Genomic DNA, 22,389 nt, shown 5'->3' with positions numbered 1-22,389 from the left:
CACTTTTTTCACACTGTGATGTTTGAAAAGTGCACAAAATGATCCCAAAAGGGGAGCAGGTGTGGAATTCCAGGGACATCAGCAGGGCCATCAGTGACATCTGGAGGGCCTGAGCTGGGCAGAGTCACTGGTGAACAGGCACAGATCCTTATCACTGCTGATAAGGCAGAGAGGCAGATTTTGAGAGGAAATTGAAAGAGAAATATCAGCTTTTCTTTTGCAAGCAGCACAAACATGAGAAAGATCAGGCCAAGGTCAAAGCACCATTTTTTGCTCACTACATTTTTTTAGAAATCAAATTATTTCTTCCTTTACTCAGCAATCAGACACCCTCAGAAACCAGACTCACAGTTTAGAAGCCATTAACATTTTTATTTTAATTGAAACTCGTCTTCCAGGTGACATAAAAGCAGAGAAAAATGCACCCACTCAGGTATGAAACAGCAGAGCTGGATATTCTGGGTTGTGTCAATCACCACAAGCAGACAGGATGAGGGCTGCAATTCCCAGGGGATTTTTTGCTGATCCCTTTGCTGTAGGAATTCTGCTGGAGGAGCTGCAGGGCTGGGTTATCCCGGAGAAAATTCCTTCCCTGTTCATCCCTGTCATAGTTGGACATGGGATTTACATGTCCCATGGGACATTTCCATTTCCATGGAACACTTCCATTTCCATTTTGGCCAGAGGGACCGATAAGACATTGAGTGGAGCCACAGCCCACCAAGGGGACTTTGTGAGTTTGTCATCTCTTTTGGAGCAGCAAGACATTTTATTATTATTGTTCATTTTTTGTGCTGATGAATGCTTTGCCTATTCAATAAATAGTTTTTTCCACTTTTCTCCAAGGAAATCTTTTCCCCAAACCAGTTAGGGAAGGAACGACTTGAATTTGTTTTTCTAGAACAAACCCCTTTAGAAGTTTTTCTCCCAAAGTTGCCCTAAACCAGGACAATCCTTTAATTCCACTTCCTAAAATTCTTCCTGCTGAGCCAGAGAAGAACCACCACCCTTGTGGCACAGGGCAAAGCTGGCAGGGCTCAGGCCAGCCCTGCACCCACAGCAGCCAAATCCCAGATTCCAGGGATGGCAACCAGAGCCAGAGTCGGGAACTTGGGGTGCCCGAGTTGGGAAATTGGGGTGCCAGTGTCAGGAAATGGGGATGCCAGGGTCAGGAATTTGGGGTGCCAGGGTCAGGAAATGGGGGTGCCAGTGTCAGGAAATTTGGGGTGCCAGAGTCAGGAAATTGGGGTGCCAGAGCGGGACAAGACTCCAGGAGTTCCCTGGCAGGATGTGGCTGGAAAAGGCTGGGAACTGCTCTGGGTGAGGACTGGGGCTGTTAGGGTCAGTAAATTGGGGTGGCAGAGTCAGGAAATGGAGGTGCCAGTGTCAGGAAATTTGGGGTGGCAGGGTCAGGAAATGGGGGTGCCAGTGTCAGGAAATTTGGGGTGCCAGAGTCAGGAAATTGGGGTGCCAGAGCGGGACAAGACTCCAGGAGTTCCCTGGCAGGATGTGGCTGGAAAAGGCTGGGAACTGCTCTGGGTGAGGACTGGGGCTGTGCCAGGGGGAGGCACCAGCAGCACCCAGTGTCAGCTCTCCCCCAGGCTGGGCTCAGATGGTCACGTAGGGAGGGGGGCAATCCTTGGAAGGCAATTCCAGGGCTTCCTCATAGGATGGCAGCACGGCCTGGAAGAGATCAAAGGTTATGGGATCACAGGGATTTCATCCTGGAGGGCTGGGACAAAGAGTGAGAAATTTAACTTAAAAGTAGAAACTAATTTTAGATTTAGCTGAAGAGTGCTGTTTTAACTTGTTTAGTCTATAGCTTGCTAAACTTATTTAATCTACTAACTTACTGAGCTCAGAAAAAAAATAAATTTAAAGTTACTTAAAAGAATACAAGTTTCTAAACTAAAGAGAGATAAGGAGGGCCCCACCGACCATAAAAAGAAAACTGAAGCTAAATTGCAGACATAGTGATGTTAAAAGGACATTACTAGAGAGCTGCACAGGCTCATAAAAACTGATGAGACAGTTTTAATATGAAATGGGGCTAGGAAATAAATATGCATGAACCTGTCGTGAAACTTTATGCATATTCAACAGGTTAGGGGATAAAATAGACTCAGGAATTCTCAGAGGTACACATGTCCTTTGGGGGAGCTATCCTGTGTGTGTCCAACACTGAAATAAATCAAACCAACTTTACAACTTTTACAAATTGTAGAGTTGAGTTTTTCCACAAATCAAGGTTCCTCTGCCTGCTTCCAAGCAGCGACAAAGAAGTGCTTGGGATCTAGGGCACAAAGGGCAGAAATCCAGCAGGGCTTGGATGCACCTTGTGCCAGCGCTGCCCCCATTCCCTGGAAAATAAATGGCCCAGGGCTCCTGAACGTGCGGAATCCCAGCCTCATTCCCAAGGAAATCTGAGGAACGTTGCAGGGGGGCACAGCTGGGACAGCACTGCTGGCAAGGGAGGGCCCAGCAGACTGGTTCAGATAAAAGCCAAACCACAGCATTCCACATCCCTCAACATTCCACATCCCTCAGCCTTTCCTATCCTTCAGCATTCCCTACCCTCAGCATTCCCTATCCCCTCAGCATTCCATCCCCTCAGCATTCCATCCCTTCAGCATTCCATACCCTCAGCATTCCCTGTCCTCAGCATTCCCTATCCCTCAGCATTCCCTATCCCCCAGCATTCCATCCCCTCAGCATTCCCTGTCCTCAGCATTCCCTGTCCTCAGCATTCCCTATCCCCCAGCATTCCCTATCCCCCAGCATTCCCTATCCCTCAGCATTCCATCCCCTCAGCATTCCATCTTACCATTCCTTATCCCTCAGCATTCCATGTCCCTCCCTCTTTTCTTCCCACCCATCCTTACAACACTGAAAATCCCAAACTCTCAGACAGAAAAGTGAAGGAAAAGCTGATTTTAAACACTTTTAGCTATGGAAACCAAAGTCCATCTGGAATTGCCCCACATTCCCATATCAGGGATCACAAGGAATGCTTGAAATTCCCATTTATCTGCCATGCCTGATTTTCACCCTCCTTGCACATTGACTTTAAAGATTTTATGCAGAAAATAAAGAAGTGAAATTAAATAGATATATGGTAATTAAAAACTGATTATTAGCACTTGCTACTGGGGATTTGAAGAATTGGAAATTCTCTCAGATACCAGAAAAGCAGAGATAAGCAAGGATCACCAGTCTAAAGGATTCCTGTTCATGGAATGAATTCACTTTTCTTCACCTCTGCCACTACTTTTGAGTCCATTTTCAGGAATAAGTTCACTTTTACACCCCTTTTCCACTTCTTGTGGAAGTGGTAGTGCAATTCCTGGGGGATTTTTGGCTGATCCCTTTGCTGTAGGAATTCTGCTGGCAGAGCTGCAGGGCTGGGTTTTCCCAGAGAAAATTCACTTTTCCACTGCCTATGGCTCCACTTCCAGGAACAAATATATTTTTCTTCACCTTTTCCACTGTTTTAGGTCCACTTTCAGGGGTAAATTCACTTCTCCTCACCTTTTCCACTGCTTGTGGCTCCGCTTTCACCTCCTCCCTCCTGCTGGCTTTGATGAACTTAAAGCAGCTCAGGACACATTTGAACATGTAGGCCTGGAAAAGAGGGAAAGGGACAGAAAAGGGCATTTTCCCATGGCACTGCGGGGCAAAAAGGGCATTTCCCCTTTCACCACCAGCCTGGGATTTTCCTGCTCTTTTCTCAGGAGGGAGAAGTTTGGGACCACGATCCCAGGGCCTTAAATCAGTGTCTCCATCCTTTCCCGGGAATGTGATGATTCCATGAATTCAGAAAAGCACTGGGGTGGGACTGGGATCAATAATTCAGTAAATATGAAGTGATTAAACACAAACCCCATTAAACACAGCGCTGAGAGCTCTGAGAGCACAATATCCTGACTAGGAAAGGAAAGCATTGATGTCATTTCCAGAGCAGGTCTGGATTCCATTAATTCAGAACAATAAAATTAATATAAAGGATTAATTAATGTAAATATAAATTTATAAAAATAGAAATTTATTAAAGTGATTAATTCCATGAATTCAGAACAATGCTGGGATAGGACTAGGATCAATAATCCAGTAAATAAAAAGTGATTAAACATAAAATCTATTAAAGCACAACACTGAGACCTCTGAGATCACAATATTCCAAGGTAGGAAAGGAAATCGTGTCCTTGATGTGATTTTCCAGAGCAGGTTATGAAGTCTGGATTTCATTAATTCAAAACACTGAGGTGGGACTGGAAATGCAGTAAATATAAAATGATTAAACATAAAATAATCCCATCCCAACTCTGGGATGGTACTGGGACCAACAATCCAGTAAATAAAAACTGATTAAACATACAATCCATTAAAAGACAACATTGAGACATCTGAGATCACAATATCCCAAGGTATGAAAGGAAATCGTGGCCTTGATGTGATTTTTCAGAGCAGGTTACAAAGCCTGGATGCCTCAGGAAAGCACCAGAGGCACCACAGAGATCCAAGGACTGCCCCAAAAATCCCTTCATTCAGCAAAATCCCATTTTTGCACTTCCCTGACAGGACCTCCTGGCACCCCATGGATTTATCCATGCAATAAATGGATATTTATCCATGCAATAAATGGATATTTATCCATTTTCTGAGGGAAAAGGGCTGATTGAGGGGCTGTGGCTCAGGGAAATAAGCGGGGTCTGTGGGGCTGGCCCTGTTAAATCAATATTTTCCCTGCTCGAGTCATGTGCCTGGTGTTTGTGTTGGCCTGGGAATGTGCTGGGAGCAGTTGGGATTTTCAGGGAACACAGGGAGCCACAGATCCCAAACCCAGGCTGTGCAGCTGAGCATCCCCAAGCCAAGAGAAAGAGAAAAAAAAATGAATGAAATATCTGAGGTGAAAAAAATCAATCTCAACATTCCAGAGACTGGAGGTAAATCCAAACTTTGAGCATCTTTTGGGAGTGTTGCAAAACCCTTCCTGCTTCCAAAGCCTCTTCATCCAGAGAGCAAACCTGGAGCTGTCATAGGAACTGGGTAGAAACCTCCACTCATCCATGGGGAAAAAACCTAGAAATCTGAAATATCTGAAAAATAAATCTTAAAAAAACCCCAAAAAACTATACAGCAAAGGAATGCACTTCCTGATTTTGGTTTTGAAATGGAATCATACAACAAAGGAATGCATTCCTCAATTTTGCTTTTGACATAAAAAAAAATCACGCCCAGGACAATGAGAGCTGTTTGTGTTGGTACCAAGCCAAGAGAAAGAGAAAAAAAAAGAATGAAATATCTGAGGTGAAAAAAATCAATCTCAACATTCCAGAGACTGGAGGTAAATCCAAACTTTGAGCATCTTTTGGGAGTGTTGCAAAACCCTTCCTGCTTCCAAAGCCTCTTCATCCAGAGAGCAAACCTGGAGCTGTCATAGGAACTGGGTAGAAACCTCCACTCATCCATGGGGAAAAAACCTAGAAATCTGAAATATCTGAAAAATAAATCTTAAAAAAACCCCAAAAAACTATACAGCAAAGGAATGCACTTCCTGATTTTGGTTTTGAAATGGAATCATACAACAAAGGAATGCATTCCTCAATTTTGCTTTTGACATAAAAAAAAATCACTCAACAAAGGAATGCATTCTTTGATTTTGGTTTTAAAATATATCAAAATCATACAACAAAGGAATGCATTCCCCCATTTTGATTTTGAAGTAAATTAAAATCATACAACAAGGAATGAACTTCCTGATTTTGGTTTTGAAATAAATCAAAATCTCAAGGAATGTTTTATTCCCTTTCATTTCTGCTTTCTTATCCCTGTGGTGCAGGAGGCCTTTATCATTCCAAAGGGAAATAAAGATTATTGGAATATTTGCCCACCTGCTATCCCTGGAAGTGTCCAAGAAAGGCTGGAGCACCTGGGACAGTGGAAGTGAGATGAACCTAAAGGTGCCTCCAGCCCACCTCACCCCATGGATTTAGGATCACTCATGGATGCAGAGTGGAATTGCCCTCATGGTGCAATGGCAGCATCACCCTGGCCTTGGAATATTTTTTCCAAGGAATTTGGCAGAACTGATCTTGTTCCCACTGGAGCCCCACAGCCCCAGCCCCACCCTGCCCTTGGAAGATTTTTTTCCATGGAATTTTGAACTGGTTCTGCCACCACAGGTAATGCAGAGCCAGCCCCATGCTGCCCTGAGCTGGGAGGCTGCAGGGAGAGAATTCCATGGGATTTCACCCATGGAAGAGGAGAGGGATTGGCACTGAGATTAAAGGATGGGGGTCCTGATGGCTTTTTGGGGTTTTATTATCCCACCCCATCCCTCCTCTTACAGCCCCACCACAAAAACCCATTGCAAGTCCAGCATTTTGTGGGTAAAGCTGTGGAAAATTCCAATTAATCCATGTGCCAGGTCAGGGAGATTCCTGCCAGCTGGGGCTCGGGGTTATCTTCACTCCAGCTGCACACTCCATGTAAATATTAAAAGAGATTTTAAAGCCATGCTTTTAATGCATCCACACAAAATTCTCCACTCCCCACTGGCTTATCTGGCCCACCTGGAGGGCTCAGAATATAAAATGGTTTCCAGCTCACAAGCAGCACTTTCTGTCCAAGCACCTGCAAAATTCTGGTTTTCTTCATGGGGCTGAAGGTGAAAAATCAGTTCTCTGAGCCACTGAAGCAATAAAAGAATAAAACCCCTCTCTAGTGGAGCTTCCTGAGGCACTGGCAGGGTTTAGCTCCTGGTTTTAATGAACTTCGGGAGTATCAGGGTGCAGATCCCTGCTCCCATCAGAGAGGACACAGCCACTCACCTAATGAAAGGTCTCACCTGCTGCTCAATAATCTGATTTACTGGGGCACTTTACAGCACAGCACTTTGCTGTGTTTTTTTAACCTTTTTCTCTTTTTAGACAGGAATGGACAGTGATGACTTGTGGGTGTAAGAAGGATTTTGCTTGGTAACTCACACAGAGGAGTAAAGGCAGGATTTGGATAAACCATACAGAGGCACAGCTCCCACTGTACCCGGGTGTCAGACTTAAGATTTTTCTGACCCAGAGATGGGGTAACTGAGAGGCATTTTAAAAACTTTTATTCCATTTTCAGTCTCATGTGAAGGGTGAGACAATACAGATGTTATAATTCACACCATCACAATCAGAAGCCAACTATTTCCTAATTAATAAATATATTATAAGCTTTTCTTGGCTTATCAGCTTTAGCCACACCATATTGTAAAAGCCTTAAAGCCAATAATCTAAAATTTCTAAGTCAGCATTTCTTATCTCAAAGTTTCCCACACCCGAGGAGAGCCCAACAAGGCAGATTTGGGATTTGGGCAGATTTCCTGGCCAAGCCTCACTTTAGAACCTTTTACCTTGAGGACGAGCACAGCCACGAAGGCGATGGTGAAGGTGATCATCACTTTGGCATATTCCTCTGCTGGCAGCTTCTCCAGGGCAGGCAAAGAGCCCTGGGGAGAAGGAAGAAGGTCTCAGCCCAAAACACTCAGGTCTCAGCCCAAAACACTCATTCCCTCTGCCAGGGGCACCCCACAGGAAGGGGTTCAAGGTTCAGGCAGAGCAAGGAATGAGGGATTTTCACTGGCAGCAGGATCACAGGGATATTGTTTTCCTCCTGCTGTTTCCTTCCATCTGTTCACAACAACACTGGGGTGGGACTTATTAAATAAGACTGTTTAATAAAGATGAAATTTGAGGCATTTTCCATGCAGGCAGCTCCCCCTGAATCACTTTGCTCTGCGATTTGCATCCATCAGATTCCTACAAGGAGAAACAAGGTGTATTTTTAAGGAACACGGGAGCTGTCAGTCAGGAGCACCACTGGGGAGAGCACAGAAAACCCTCTTTGTTGTCAAACTGAGCAGTTCTGGATGCTCCAGAGAAGCTGCACAGCCATGGAATGGGAATTTATAGAAGTTCCCATGTGGGAAATGAGCAGAGCTGGCTCCAGACCTACCCCACTGTCCGCAGGCTTGAGGCTGAGGTAGGTGGGCACCTCCATGTAGGAGCTGCACAGGGTGAGGATGCTCAGGCAGAAATCCAGCAGCTGCAGCGCCAGCAGGGGAGTCCTGGAGTGGCCCTGCTGAGGGGACAGGAATTGGGTTACAATCACAGGATTGAGTCACTTCTGCAGATTATTCACACTTACACAGAGCCTGTGGCTGGTTCACACGGAGTCTAAGCCACTAAATTCCCTTAAATTCAACCCAAACCTTCCCTTCTGCTGGCCCAAAGAGTGAGCAAACTGTGGGGCTTCATCTGAGCTCCACGGATGCCTCTGGCCAGAGCAGTGACAATCTCAGTTTATTTCCAGTGATGCCTTGGGAAGGCTGACCTAGAACAGAGACTAGACAGAGCTAAAAAATAAAGTAGGGATTTATTAAGCGGTCTGAATAGATCCACTTTGGGCAACACAACCCAAAATGGCCACAAAAATGGATGAGGTCACGGGGTATCTCACTTTTAGAAGTTCTGCTCCATTTGCATACTGGAGTTCATTGTCCAATTCCAGCCCCTGCAGTCCCATCCTGTTTGTTTTTCTCTCTCCAGCCCACGGTGTTTGTGCTCTTGGGCTGAGATTTGGATCATTTGTCCTTGGTCCCCAGCTAGAGCAGGAATTGTTTTGTCTCCCTGCTCTGTGCAGAAAGCTCACCGTCCCATAATGTGAAGCTCAGACACACACACTAAAGTAGCACAGAATTTGAAAAATAGGAAAGCTAAACCTGAGGCTCCACCAGAAAACCCCTCCTGTTGGGGGCACACCCAGAGCCACCTCCCTCAAAGCCAGGAGAAAATCAACTTTTCAAGACAGGGGAAGATAAATATCCCAGGGGCCACTGGCTTCCTTCAGCCTCCAGGATTGCATCCTGTCTAGCCAGGAGAAACCACCTCACATCTGGATTCAGGATCCTAAAAGTCTTTTCCAAACTAAAGGATTCCATGACAAAACATAGCCCAAGATAACAATCCTTTATTCCAACCTTCCAGGATCCTAAAGGTTTTATCCATCCTAAATGATTCCATGAAGAATTGCAGCCCAAGATAATGATCCTTTATTCCAGCCTAAAGGATTCCATAAAGAACCACAGCCCCAGGTAACCATCCTTTACTCCAACCTAAAGGATTCCATGAAGAGCCATAGCTCAGGGTAACCATCCTTTATTCCAACCTTCCAGGACCCTAAATGCATTTTCCATCCTAAAGGATTCCATGACAAACCATAGCCTAAGATAATGATCCTTTAGTTCAACCTTCCAAGACCCTAAAGGTCTTTTTCACCCTAAATGATTCCATGAAGAACCACAGCCCAAGATAGTAATTCTTTATTCCAACCTTCCAGGACCCTAAAGGTCTTTTCCAACCTAAAGGATTCCATGACAAACCACAGCCTGGGGTAGAGATCCTTCATTCAAACCTAAATGATTCCATGAAGAACCGCACCCCAAGGGAAGGATCCTCCATTCCACGTATCCCCCACCTTGGGAAAGCCAGAAGACCCCAGGAGGTGAGGAATCTTTGCTTCTTTTCTGCCAAGGTCAGGGTTAAATCGTGAGATGGTATTTCTCAGATGTTTACCAGTTCTTGTCTCTTTCACAGTCCCACAAACCGTGAGTTCTGCAGCACTTCACTCTAACACACTAAAAACAGAGCCCCATCTCTCTCTACAATTGGACAGTTCATCCTTAAAAGAACTGTCCAATTAAGAAATGACACTTAAATTATTTTCACTTTTTACCCAATAACCTGTGCCTGCAATGCAGACTTTTTATCCAATTACACAAAACCACCCAAACCCATGGAGAAGAAGGTGGAAAGGAGAAGAAGGAGGAGGAGGAGGAGGAGGAGAAGGAGAAGGAGAAGGAGAAGGAGAAGGAGAAGGAGAAGGAGGAGAAGAAGAAGGACCAGCCTCTGCCCCAAAACTTCCATCTTGCTTTATATCTGTTACTACTTTCTAAAACCCCAAACTCTGAGTTTCCCACCCTGTGACATCACACACTTCTATTCAAACTCCACAGCCACAATCCCAGTTCTACCATTCCATTTTGGAAGCTTCTCCACGGCCTCAGGTCAGTGCAGTGTTCTCCTGTGGGTCAGTGCCTGGCAGCACAGAAAGTCTCAAATTCTCAGTGATCAGGGCTCCAATGAGGAGGAGCTGTCACCACCCAGAAGCACCCAGGAGGAGGAGCTGTCACCCACCGTGTGGCCCAGGGAGGACACGGAGATGATCGCTGGCACCTGGATGTAGGAGCTGAACATGGTCAGGAGGCTGAGGAGGAAATCGATGACTTGCAGAGCCAGGAAGGGGATCAGGAGCCGCTCCCTCTTCTGAGGAGGAAAAGCAGTGCTGGTTATTTATTATATAACCATGATATATGATGGTTATTTCCATTCCAAGTGGGAAATGAGACCAGCTGGCAACACCTGGAAGGACTTAGATGGTGCTCCAAGAATTAACACTTCCCTGGAATTTCTGATTTCGGTGACAACCGATACAGAGAAAAACATCAAAGCTGATTTTTTTCACCCCTTTGGAAAATTCCTGTGAATTCTCACTCTGTGACACTGGCACTTCCCATGAGAGCTGTCATCCAGCTGTCCCTGAAATTCACCTCTGCAGAGGGAGGACTGGGTTATTTGGGTGGTGTTTAACGCTTAGAGCTCTGCCGTCAGATTCCTGGAGTTTCCAGCCCCAGGCCTGGTCATTCCTCCTTCTGCACTGGGAAATGAGTCCCTGCTGCAGCAGGGCAGTGACAGTTCTTTCACAGTGACAGTTCTCTCTGACTTGCAACAGGGCAAGGAAACGAGGCAAGAAAACCTTTCTAAATCATAAAATCTCCTTCATTTAACACCAGATGCAGACCCGATGGAAATTCTGCCCAGATTTGGTAAATCTGGGTGTTTAAATCTTTTCATGGGAACCTGAGGCTTCAAACAAGTCCCTCTCCCCCTCTGGAACCAGGAGACATTTTTACCTGCCTTTTTTCCTGTATGAATTTTGTGATTCTGGGATTTTTATCTGTCTTTTTTTTTCTTGAGTGATTCTGTGTTTCTGAGATTTTTATATGCCTTTTTTTTTCCTCTGTGATTTTTGTGATTCTGGGATTTTTATCTGTCTTTTGTCCCTGTGTGATTCTGGAAGGTTTTCTTGCTTTTTTTGACCACCATTCCAGTGATCACCATCCAAACCCTGAGTGTCATTTGTGGGGAACATACCTTGAGCACCCCGAGCAGGAGGTGGAAGCTGATGACAAATAGCATGAGGATCAGCAGGAAACTGGTGGTGATATCAGCTGAAAAGGATAAAAATGATAAAAGGAATCACCACATCACCAAAAGATGTCTCAACTCCATCACATCCTTAAGGGAGGGTTCAGCCTGGCACAAAGAATTGTGTCTGTGCAGGAATTATTGCCATGCAGCTGGAATTAACCCTCTTTTCCCTTTTTACACCCATTTTTATCTCTCTTTGAAGTTCCCACATCCACCAGGCACTGTGGGTTGTGAGCTCGAGGGAACCAAGGCCTGAAGTGTTAAATACCCCAGGCTACAAAATGAAGAATTAAAAACCCAGAGGGCTTTTTACTTGGCTCGTTGCTCTGAGCTGGAAATTATTTAGAGGCTGAAAGGCAGATAAAGGAACCAGCAGTGAAGTGCTGAAGGATCTTCAGAATCTCTCAGAGAAAAGCAGGAATTGTCACCCCAGGGAGGGTGGGAGGGATCTCTCCCCCCAACTCTGCAGCTGTGGAATGCAAGGGACACCTCAAAATGTCATGTGAGGGGCTTTAGGGTGATTTTTGGCAGCTGCTTTGGGTGCAGGGGGTGATGTTTAATATCCATGGAGTTCCTGCTCAGCCTTTGCCTAGAAGCAATTTTCCCTCCTGCAATCACAGCCTGCCCTGGTGCTGATTCACCTCTCCAGAGGCAAAACTCTGCTGCTTTTTTGTTTTATTTTTCTCTGCACAACCTTTCCCAGAGCTTCCTCCAACTCCTTTCCTTCTGTTTCACCTGAGTTTAAATCAGCAGTGGCCAGCTTGGGTTCTTCAATTCCTAAGTGCTTCAAGAAAGGGTTTAATTCTGCTAGACAAGAGCCACATTTTTTATTTTTCTGTCTTTTTTTTTTTTTTAAAGCAGCTGATCCTTCCCATAGGTGCACAGGACTGATGGTCCTTGGGGGTCCCTTCCAGCTGAGGATATTCCACACAACCATGAATAAATCCAGTGTCTAACTCTGTTTTATCCAATACCCCCCCACTCTTTTCATAAAGAACTCTGGGAATTGTAGAATCCCTGTCACATTCCGGCTGCTCTGAAATCCTTAACTGCTCCATATCACCCTTTTTCCCTCAGGAAAATTCACCTCCATCTCCCCCAGCTCTGCATGTTCACCAGGAGCTTTGGTGCCCCTTTAGTGAGGGAAGATTTCAGTGCTTGGGCAGATTCCAACTCATCCTTTATTCCTTTTCTAGAAGTGGGTATTCTTTATTCCAGTGAATATTTCTTAAATAAATATATTTCTTTTTGTTTGGTTGCCTGGTTTTTGTGTTTTGAGGGGGGGGGGGGGGGTTTTTTGTTTTGTTTTTTTTTTTTTTGGTTTGGTTTGGTTTGGGGGGTTTTTTGTTGCCAAGAGGATAAAATCATTCCTAAAGATGTCAAGGCAGAGAAACCTGTCCCTGTTTTTCAGGCAGGTGACCCCAACAATGATAACTTTATCAGAATTTGGACATTTGCTGTGTTTTGGGAGAAATGCAAAGGTTCCCCCCAGGGTAAAGGGACACAAATCTACCCCCAGCTCCAGAAAGGACTAAAAATGTCACTGAGAAGCTCTGGAACAATTCCAGGTTTGCTGAAAACCTTCCTGAACCACATCTGTGCAGGTGGCAGCAACAGTGCCACCCCTCCCATCCTCCCTCTGCTGACAGAGTTCATTTAAATGCAATTTAAATTCATTTCAATTGATACAAAAGGGATTTTCAATTTCCCTGCTATCTTCTCTTTAAATCTCCTCCAGAAATAAGCTTTGCTGATGGGAAACTTTCAGTGTGCAAAGAAGCCCTGCCCAGCACTTCCTCCCCCCAGCATGAGGAGCCTCTTCCTTCCTCAGGCTTGAGGGAAAAACCCTCTGGGGAGGCTGTAACCCCCAGGAACCAAAAAAGCTGATCTCGAGGGGGACTGGAGCCATCTGAAGGGGTGGGATGCAGGGAATGATCCAAATTATCCATTCACCCTGCACCAGGAAAGGAGGGCTGTGATGGTGCAAAGCAAGGAAAAGGATTTTCCTGATAGCCTGATAAAACCCCAGTGAATTCAGAACAGCACTTTGGAGGGACTGGGATCAATAATTCAGTAAATATGAAGTGATTAAACACAAACCCCATTAAACACAGCAATGAGAGCTCTGAGAGCGCAATATCCTGACTAGGAAAGGAAATCATGGCCTTGATGTCATTTTCTAGAGCAGGTTATAAAGTCTGTATTCCATGAATTCAGAACAATGCTGGGATGGGACTGGGATCAGTAATCCAGAAAATATAAAATGATTAAACATAATATGCATTAAAACACAACACCGAGACCTCTGAGATCACAATAGCCCCAAAGACCAAAAAATACCAACCCAAATCAAAAACCAACCCAAACAACCCCCACAAAGCAGCAAAACAACCAAACTCTGAAAGAGGAAGGAAACCCTTGAGGTCACACTTATATCAAGTTCTTCAATTCCATCAAAAACTGGAAGTGGGGATGTGTTTTACAGGGATGGATGGATGATGGATGGATGGATGGATGGATGGATGGATGGACGGACGGATGGATGGATGGATGGATGATGGATGGATGGATGGATGGTGGATGGATGATGGATGGATGGATGGATGGATGGATGGATGGATGGATGGATGGATGGTGGATGGGTGGATGCTCCTGGTTTCCTTGTGCTGATCCCAGCCCTGGCTCTGGAGCCTGCGGGGTCATTCCCTACTGGGTCATTCCCTACTGGGTCATTCCCTGGGAAAGCGCTGCAGGAAGGGGTTTCCACCCTGCACTGGGGGCTGAGCTGAGCAGAGCAGCCTCCAACCCATCCACGGGAATATTTGGGAATACTGCTCCATGAGAAACATGGCAACCATTGCACTGCCCCTTGTTCGGGTTCCTATCAGCAGGACTCACCCAAATTCCCATTTTTTGCTTACTGCTGTTGCCCTTCGCCTTGGAACTAGGTGATTAAAATCCCTTCCAATCTGGACATTCCATGATTCTGCTGGATTAACTAAACCTTTGAGTGCTGATGTCAAACAGCTCTGGGGGATCCCAGTGCTGCCTCTTTCCTTGGAAAAACCTGAAGCCAGCCTTTATAACTTCGCCAGGCAGTGCCTATTCCTGGTTTGGTGCTTTTCCCTATTTCTGACTCCTGTCCTGTGGACAGGAGAGTTTGGAATGTTCTGGAACACATACTCAGCTTCCTTTTCCTTCACATACAGGGAACAGGTTTTCAGCCCAGGAACAGCCTCTCTGGAGAACCAGGGAACAGCAATTCCTGGCAGCTAGGGATTGTGTTTTCTTTCCGTGGGCATGGACAGGGCAGGGAGGGGGCCTGGGTTTCTTGCTTTTGCTCCCAGGGTTCTCTCAGCTTGTGGTTTTTCACGGAAAATGACTCAAGAAAGGAAAACCCCCTTGCACTTGTTTCCAAACAGCTCTGGCAGAACATCCTGGTTGGGCAATATTTGAGGGCTTTGTGTTTTTTAGATGGCACCTCATGAGACAGCTTTGCAAGGTTCTGAGCTGGATCCTTCGGGAGGAGTTCAATCCTTCAGGAATTGTGAGCTATGGGACAGCTTGGCTGCCTCTTCCAGCCACCAGTGTTCTGGAAAAATACACCACAGGCTGGGAAAATCTGGCAATGGGGGTCACAGGGGGAGGGAGGGGTACTGTGGCTCTGTCCAGTTGAGAGGCAGGAGATCCACAGGAATGGCTTCATGGAATGGCTCCATTGAATAGCTCCATGGGAATGGCTCCATGGCAATGACTTCATGGGAATGGCTCCATGGCAATGGCTTAATGGGAATGGCTCCATGGCAATCGTTCCATGGGAATGGCTCCATGGCAATGGCTCCATGGCAATGGCTTCATGGGAATGGCTCCATGGCAATGGCTCCATGGCAATGGCTCCATTGAATGGCTCCACGGCAATGGCTCCATGGCAATGGCTCCATGGCAATGGTCCCATGGCAATGGCTCCATGAAATGGCTCCATGGCAATGGCTTCATGGGAATGGCTTCATGGCAATGGCTCCATGGCAATGGTCCTATGGCAATGGCTCCATGGAATGGTCCCATGGCAATGGTCCCAGGGCATTGGCTCCATGGCAATGGCTCCATGGAATGGCTCCATGGCAACGGTCCCATGGCAATGGCTCCATGAAATGGCTCCATGGCAATGGCTTCATGGGAATGGCTCCACGGCAATGGCTCCATGGCAATGGCTCCATGGAATGGTTGCATGGCAATGGCTCCATGGCAATGGTCCCATGGCAATGGCTTCATGGGAATGGCTCAATGGCAGGAGATCCATGGGAATGGCTCCATAGAAATGGCTCAGTGGGAACAGCTCTGTGGGAATGGCTCCATGGCAATGGCTCCATGGGAATGGCTCCATGGCAATGTCTCCATGGCATGGAGGGGTGTCGGTGTGTTGGTGGCAGTGTCCCACAGCCCACACATCCATGGGATCAGTGTGGGGTGGGATTTGTCCCCTCTGTCCATTGAGGAGTTCTGGGACACTTCAGTGTCTCCCTGGAAATGCCAGAATGTGAAGAAAGTGTGTGTGAGGCTGGCATGATCCACAGCTGGGGAAAAGGGAGAGGAAGGGAAACCAGGATTGCCAGGGGAATCAACAGGAGATTCCAGAGGGAGCTGAAGGACTCTGCAGTTGCTGCAGAGTTTGAGCTGATCCTTTGAAATACAAACTTCTCTGGGCTCCACATTGATCTCCAACACTGCCTTTGCCTAAATCAAACCCCAAACAGAGCCTAAATTTCTTCCTGAGAATTTTGATCCAGAATTCCAAATTCTTTGATGGAAAAGGCAGAGGGAGCAATGCAAGACTGAGGGATCCCTCCCTGCCACACAGCTGCTTCCCAGCATTCTCAGGACTCACCAATTCTGTAATAATCCTTGTCCAGGTCTTTGCAGAAGCCCTTCCCGTTGGCCACCTCCAGGGAATACTCGATCAGCAGCAGGACACTCATGACCTGGAAAACAAAGCAAAAAACACAATTCAGGGGCCTTGGGCCAAATTCCCAGCTGTGAATTTATTTCCAGGGGACCTGGATGGATGAGTCGCCAAGTGAGCCAAACACAAACGGTTAAATCCCAGGAAATTCTGAGACAACAGTTATCGGTTTATTAATATTTTGGATTTAACTGCCAGCAGAAGGAGGATGGAGAAATTACAAAGGCAGTGAGTTTTGTTTCAATGGTTTTTATCCTGGTTTTATGTTTTGAAATTGTCTTTTGCTCTGAAGTTGAGGAAAATGCAATACCAGTATTCCAAAGCATAAAAAGAAACACAAAAAAGATGAAAGGTTTCCCTGTAAGTGCAGCTGTGCCACTCCACTGACAAAACCATCACTTTCCTTCTTTTATTATTTGAGGAAATTCTCCAAATGTTCTTTTTTTTCACATTGAACTGGAATGATTTTTCCCAAGTTTTCCAAGTGGACCATCAAACCCCAGCCTCCAGGGCTCATTCTGTCCAGAGTTTAATGAGCTGGGAGATGGAGGGAGGTCCAGAGCTGTGGGCTCAGTCCTGGCCCTGAACTTCTGCACTCAGCCAGGGATGTCTGAGCCCAGCTTAGGAGATCTTCATGGAATCAAAGAATCCCAGAAAGGATGGAACTTACTGGATTATTCCCTGCTGGATTATTTCCTAGGAAAGCTCTGAAGGAAGGGATCTGCACCCTGCACTGGGGGCTGAGCTGAGCAGAGCAGCCTCCAACCCATCCACGGGAATATTTGGGAATATTGCTCCATGGGAACCGTGGGAGCCATTGCCCACACTGGAAGGGATTTGCCCGTGGGTTGGAAAGGATTGGAAAGCTCATCCCATCCCACCTCTGCCATGAGCAGGGACACCTCCCACTGTCCCAGGCTGCTCCAAGCTCCAGTGTCCAACCTGGTCTTGGACACTCCCAGGGATCCAGGGGCAGCCAGAGCTGCTCTATCCATCCCTGGGGTCCCTCCAGCTGCCCCTCTCCATGACCCTGAGCCCTCTGGCCCTGCAGTGATGCAGAAGCCAGGCCCTATCTGCCACCCACATCAGCACCAGCTCAGGCAGAGATGAAGCAATTTTTCCACCAGAGCTGCACCAACCTTTCACTTCAACCACAGCCTGAGCAGCACTGCGGGCGAGGAGGAAGTGGCACCACTGAGGTCTGGGCTTGTGTTCACAAACTGGGGCTGCTGGAACAGCACAGAACCAGCTGCTGCACGGGCTGGGGCTGGCCACAGGATGGGGCTGGGTGTTCAGAGGGATCCAGACACACTTTGGGCAGTGGGGATGCCCAGCCAGGGGGGCTGAGCTGCCCTTGCAAAGGAGCTATGTGACAGAAGTCTCTGCCTTGCTCCAGAAAGGGGGAAGTGAGGCTGGGAGGTGACAGGAGCAGAGCACAACCCCTCTCTCTGCCTCTACATCAGCTGCAAAAGACTTAGAAATAATTTCAAACCAAATTCATCAAATTTCTGAGCCCCCAGAACTGTGGCACTCCCAGAGCAAGCACCCACCAAGCCACATTGAGCTGTGAGGGGACTGGGAGCCCCTGCCCACCCTGTCCCTCTGAATTTAAAATTCTGTCCAGAGTCTGAGTGAGAAGGAAGGATGTGTCAGGTTTTCCCTGGGAGAGTCTGATACCAGCTTGTTCAAGAGTCACTCTGCTGTCTTCCCTTTTTTTCAATTAAGTAAATGAACTTTGCAATTTGCTCATGAGCTGGCAGGAAAAGGAGGAATATCCAGATCTCATTACACGAGGACATGACAAAGTTAACACGAGTTCAGCTTAATGGAACAGCATTTCAGTTCCCAGGGCAGCTCTGAACCCTGTCAAGGATGAAATTGCATCGATCCAAAGTGTCTCTACAGCTGCTGGTGCCCCTTGGGAGGAGAGGGATCTCTTAATGAAGACACATGCAGATCACACCTGACTGCAAGGTGGCTGAGAAGTTTTGTATTCAGGCTCCCAAACACGTTTTGCTTCCTTTATTTCTGCTGTTGGTCCAACCCCTCAATTGCCAGCTTGAGAAATATGGGCAGAAATTACTTTTTCAGGTTCCACTTAAAAGGAGGCCTGAGCAAAATGGATGAGCTGGGCCCTAAATATCAGTTTTGTTCTGAAAGAGGAGTGGGTGAGAGCAGGGCAGCAAACCCCAAATTCTCCCATCCCATTCAGCAGATCCAGAGGCTGAAGTTGAGCAGGAGGAACCCTCTCTGATGTCTGCCAGAGAAAAACAAGGCCCTGGTTTCCTTGCTGGTGAGGAAATGAGCCACACAACCCAGACCAAGTGCAGTCACACAAGATAAGGACATGGCAGGAAACCCCAGCCCAGCCCGAGAGATTCAGGAGACTTTTAAGGCAAAAGTTATTTAAAATTTTCTGTTTTGTGTAGAAAGAAAGAAGCACTGAGCTGTGAGCAGGTGGAGATCTCCAGACCTTTCCCTTGGCATGCAGAGCCAGGCCAGCACAGGACACCTCTCCAGCAGCTGCCTTTGGCATGCTGGGATGTGGAGCCTTCCTTATTCCTGCAGGGAATGCACATCCAAAGGATGAACCCTCTGCAGAGGGGCCTTCTGGGAGGAAGGCAGAAGAGGATGGATGTGGTGCCTGCCCTGCACTCCTTGCTCAGCTACTCCCACTGCAGATCCACCCCTCAGCTCCAGCAGAAACCCAAAACTTCTCATTTCACACAGAAAAATACCCAGTTCCCTTTCCATTTGCAATGCCACAGCAGGAGAAATGCAGGTTTAAAATAGAGCATTTCATCTCCAGGTACTCCATTCCCAGCCCCTCTCCAGCCCTTCCTCCCTGATCTACTAGAGCTGGAACTTTTGTTGCTGCCTGTCTGTAAAAGGAGCTTCACATTTCTTGGTGGAAGAAATTTGAATCTCCAGGAAATGAACAGCTGGAGCTGGGCCAGGGCAGCTCAGGTTGGAGATCAGGGCAAGGTTCTTCCCCCAGAGGCTGCTGGCACTGCCCAGGCTCCCCAGGGAATGGGCACGGCCCCGAGGCTGCCAGAGCTCCAGGAGCCTTTGGACAGCACTGCAGGGGTGCCCAGGGTGGGGCTGTTGCGGGGTCTGGACAGGGACAGGAGCTGGACTTCAGGATCCTTGTGGGTCCCTTCCAGCTCAGGACACTCTGTGATTCCGTGATATGCTGAAATAATGTAGGACTGAGACAAATCCAGTCATTAAATCAAGGGAGATAAATTAGAGTGTCTTGAAGGCAGAATCTGACACACAGAGCCCCTGTTCTCCGGGGACAATCCTGCTGCAGCTGCAGTGGGGTTAAACTGCTCTTAGAGGTCATTTTTTGCCCTTTTTTTCTGAAATATTTGCAGTTTGACTGATGTCCAGGTGATTTATCTTCATGCACATGGCCCTGGTGTGAGGCTGCTCTTCTGCGGCTTCACAGCAGGGTTTCTGCAAGGAGAGCTTGAAGCCATGGGGGACAGGGGCCCCTGGGGACAGGGACAGTGAGCTCGGGGTGCTGGGGTGTTCTGGGGACACCAGAACAAAGAGCACCACCCAAAAACATTGCCCTGTCAGAGCTTCTCCTTTTCTCTCTTGAATTTCCAAGCGGCTCTTGTGGCAGCTGGAGATGAAATGAGGAGTGCTTTGAGTTCTCATTTGGTTTCCTTTCACATTTCATCTTCTCCTTCTGCCTCCTTGGTTGAGCTGCTCCAGGAGAAGCAGCTCAGGCTCTGTGGGACCCCTGGGTCAGCCCAGCCTGGTGAGAGCTCGGTGAATCCCACTCTGAGCTCACCTGAGTTGTGTCCAGAAGTGAGGACAGGGCCTGGAAGGGCTCCAGAGGGGAATTTCTGCTCTGTTAGTTACAGAGCTACCAAAGAGAGGAGCTGGAGTGCAGCTGAGGCCAGACAAGGTGCAGACGCTGCTTCCCAAGGCTCCTCTGGCTCCAGTCAAGGAGCAGCAGGAGAGGAATTCTGTTCCTGCACTGGAGGAGGTTTCCAGCCCTGACCTTAGATCTCTTTGTCAAACACCTTGAGGCCTGAGGAGCAGGACAAACTCCCCAGTGCTGTCTTTGAAAGTCACCTGCAGGTCACCTCGCCACAGCCAGCAGAGCTTTGCTGATCACACACCCCCATCCTCTCCTCACTCCCCTCCTTCTTTCCTGTCTGTTCCAGAACGCCCAGGATTTATTCCAGTTGTCTCTGAAGAGATCAGCCGTGAGGCAGAGCTGATTTATGGGAGGAGAACACCTTGCCACAGAGCCTGAGAGCTCTATGGTGGCACTGCTGTCACCCAGCATGGCTGGGATTCATCCCTGCACCTGCAGCAGGAATTTATCCTGATCCAAAGCCCCAGAACTGATGGAGGAAACCAGCCAAGGTATAAATCCCCTTTTCCCTTTCCCTCCCCCTGCCCAGCTGCAGCTGCACCATCAGAGAGGGAGAGAAGAGGCAGAGGGAGAAGTGATAAGTATTGTGTGATACTTCCTAAAGACAAGATCTAGCCAAAATTACCCTGTTTTCCAAGGGCAACAGGCATGGTAGAGCTCCTGCTGCTCTGGGGAAGAGGGGGGACCTTGGAATGTCCTTCCTGTCCACAGCTGCTGATCCCATGGGATTTCTGCAGGCTGCAGGTCCCGGCCCTCAGCTCCCTCTCTGCTGTCCAAGGAGTGGTAAGAGCCCCATTATCACCCCAAGGGCCCAAAACTCTGACTGTGCACACCCAGAGCTGTGAGGGGACCATGGCATATCCTTCCTGTGCCACAGCTGCTGATCCCATGGGATTTCTGCAGACTGCAGGTCCCCAGCTCCCCCTTTGCTGTCCCAGGAACCTGTGAGAGCCCCGTTACCACCCCGAGGGCTCCCAAACCCTGACTGTGCACACCCAGGGCAGCACAGGGGTTATTTTAATAAACCAGCCATGCAAGAAACCACATCCTCAGGACGGTTGAAAGCACCTAAAGCTCCTCAGTGCCACCAGGAGCGTGGGAGAGAGGGGGCTTCAGGCTCTCCTGCTCTGCCATCCCTGCCCTGAACAGCTTCTAGACACTGCCATGATCCCAATGGAAACCAAAAGAGACCCAGAGGAGGCAGCCCTGCCCATCACCATCTCCTCATCCAACTCCCAAAACCCTCCAGTGCCCCATTCCCACATTCCCACTGCCAGTGCTGCCCATTCCCACCCAGCAGGCTCTGGATACACTCAGGTAGGAGCTCCTGCACTGAGCAGAAAAACAGAAAGCAGAGCAAGTTTCCCTGAGCTCCAATTGGCAGAGCCAGGAAAAAATTGTTCAAAACCCCTCCCAGTGCAACAAATTCCCTGTCTCCCACCACCTTTTGTTCATCCCTCTTAACTCATTGGGTTTTCCTCTTGGGAACAGAGAACATTCCAGTGTCAGGGAACCCTGTGAACCACAACAATGCACCTCCTGGAGAGGTTCCACCTCTGTTTTCCTGTCTCCCTGTCCCCGTTCCAGAACTCACCATGTGGAAGATCCCCAGGGCCACAGTCGCTGTCTTGATGTTGAAGCAGCAGCATTTGGGGGGCTCAGGGGGGGTTTGGGGGGTCATTTTTGGGTCCCTCTGAGCACTCCTGAGTTAATGAGGTCGGATTTGCAGCCGCCCCACCGAAAACGAAGCGAGAGCAGCTCGGCTTCCTTCCTGCTCTCTGAATGTGTGAAGTCATCTACAAAGTCACATGAGGCCTTTGGGTTTCTCAGTCACAAAGAAAGCAAAACTGGGGGGCTTTTGAGCACATCCAGCTGGGAGATCAGAGCCCCAGTGCTTTGTCCAGCACAGGGTGTCAGGAGTGGACCATCGGGAGCAGGACCGGGCTTTGTCCTACAAAAATCCTCAGGAACAAAACAGGGGCCAGGAATTTCACCTCAAGCTCACCCTGCTGTTTTTGCAGCAAAGCATCCAAGTTCCTCCCTTCGGAGCTGGCGCTCCCTGCCAGCAAAGGCACCGCTCCCTGGAGCTGCTGCTGGAGCAGCCCTGGGCTCTGCAAGGAGGAGGAGGAGCAGGGCAGAGGGTGTTGATGCCTTTTTGGGGCTACCCAAAAACACAGGCCAGACAGAATTAAGGGAATAAAAAGCAATTATATTTATTGAAG

The 22,389-nt window shown here is 47.8% G+C and overlaps 1 protein-coding gene across 2 annotated transcripts; it reads right to left on the bottom strand.

Moving 5' to 3' along the window:
• Positions 1-1,379: 1,379 nt before the first annotated feature.
• On the bottom strand, positions 1,380-22,002 carry LAPTM5 (lysosomal protein transmembrane 5). Of its 2 annotated transcripts, none has more exons than XM_039729238.1 (8): positions 21,762-22,002; positions 16,198-16,291; positions 11,256-11,332; positions 10,239-10,367; positions 7,999-8,124; positions 7,397-7,492; positions 3,529-3,621; positions 1,380-1,683 (listed from the first exon to the last, which is right to left on the bottom strand). In XM_039729238.1, the coding sequence occupies exons 1-8, from the start codon at positions 21,846-21,848 to the stop codon at positions 1,609-1,611; spliced, it is 777 nt and encodes a 258-aa protein (XP_039585172.1). In that variant the 5' UTR covers positions 21,849-22,002; the 3' UTR covers positions 1,380-1,608. The 2 variants fall into 2 exon arrangements, with proteins under 2 accessions (XP_039585172.1, XP_039585173.1); XM_039729239.1 differs by having other exon boundaries at positions 1,383-1,683; positions 7,999-8,121; positions 21,762-21,959.
• Between the last annotated feature and the right edge of the window lie 387 nt (positions 22,003-22,389).

The sequence above is a fragment of the Passer montanus genome, unplaced genomic scaffold (genome assembly GCF_014805655.1).
Source record: "Passer montanus isolate IOZ18808 unplaced genomic scaffold, ASM1480565v1 scaffold68, whole genome shotgun sequence".
Classification (NCBI taxonomy): Eukaryota; Metazoa; Chordata; class Aves; order Passeriformes; family Passeridae; genus Passer; species Passer montanus.
Note: the sequence above shows the minus strand (reverse complement) of the source record. Positions and strands in the feature narration are given on the sequence as shown.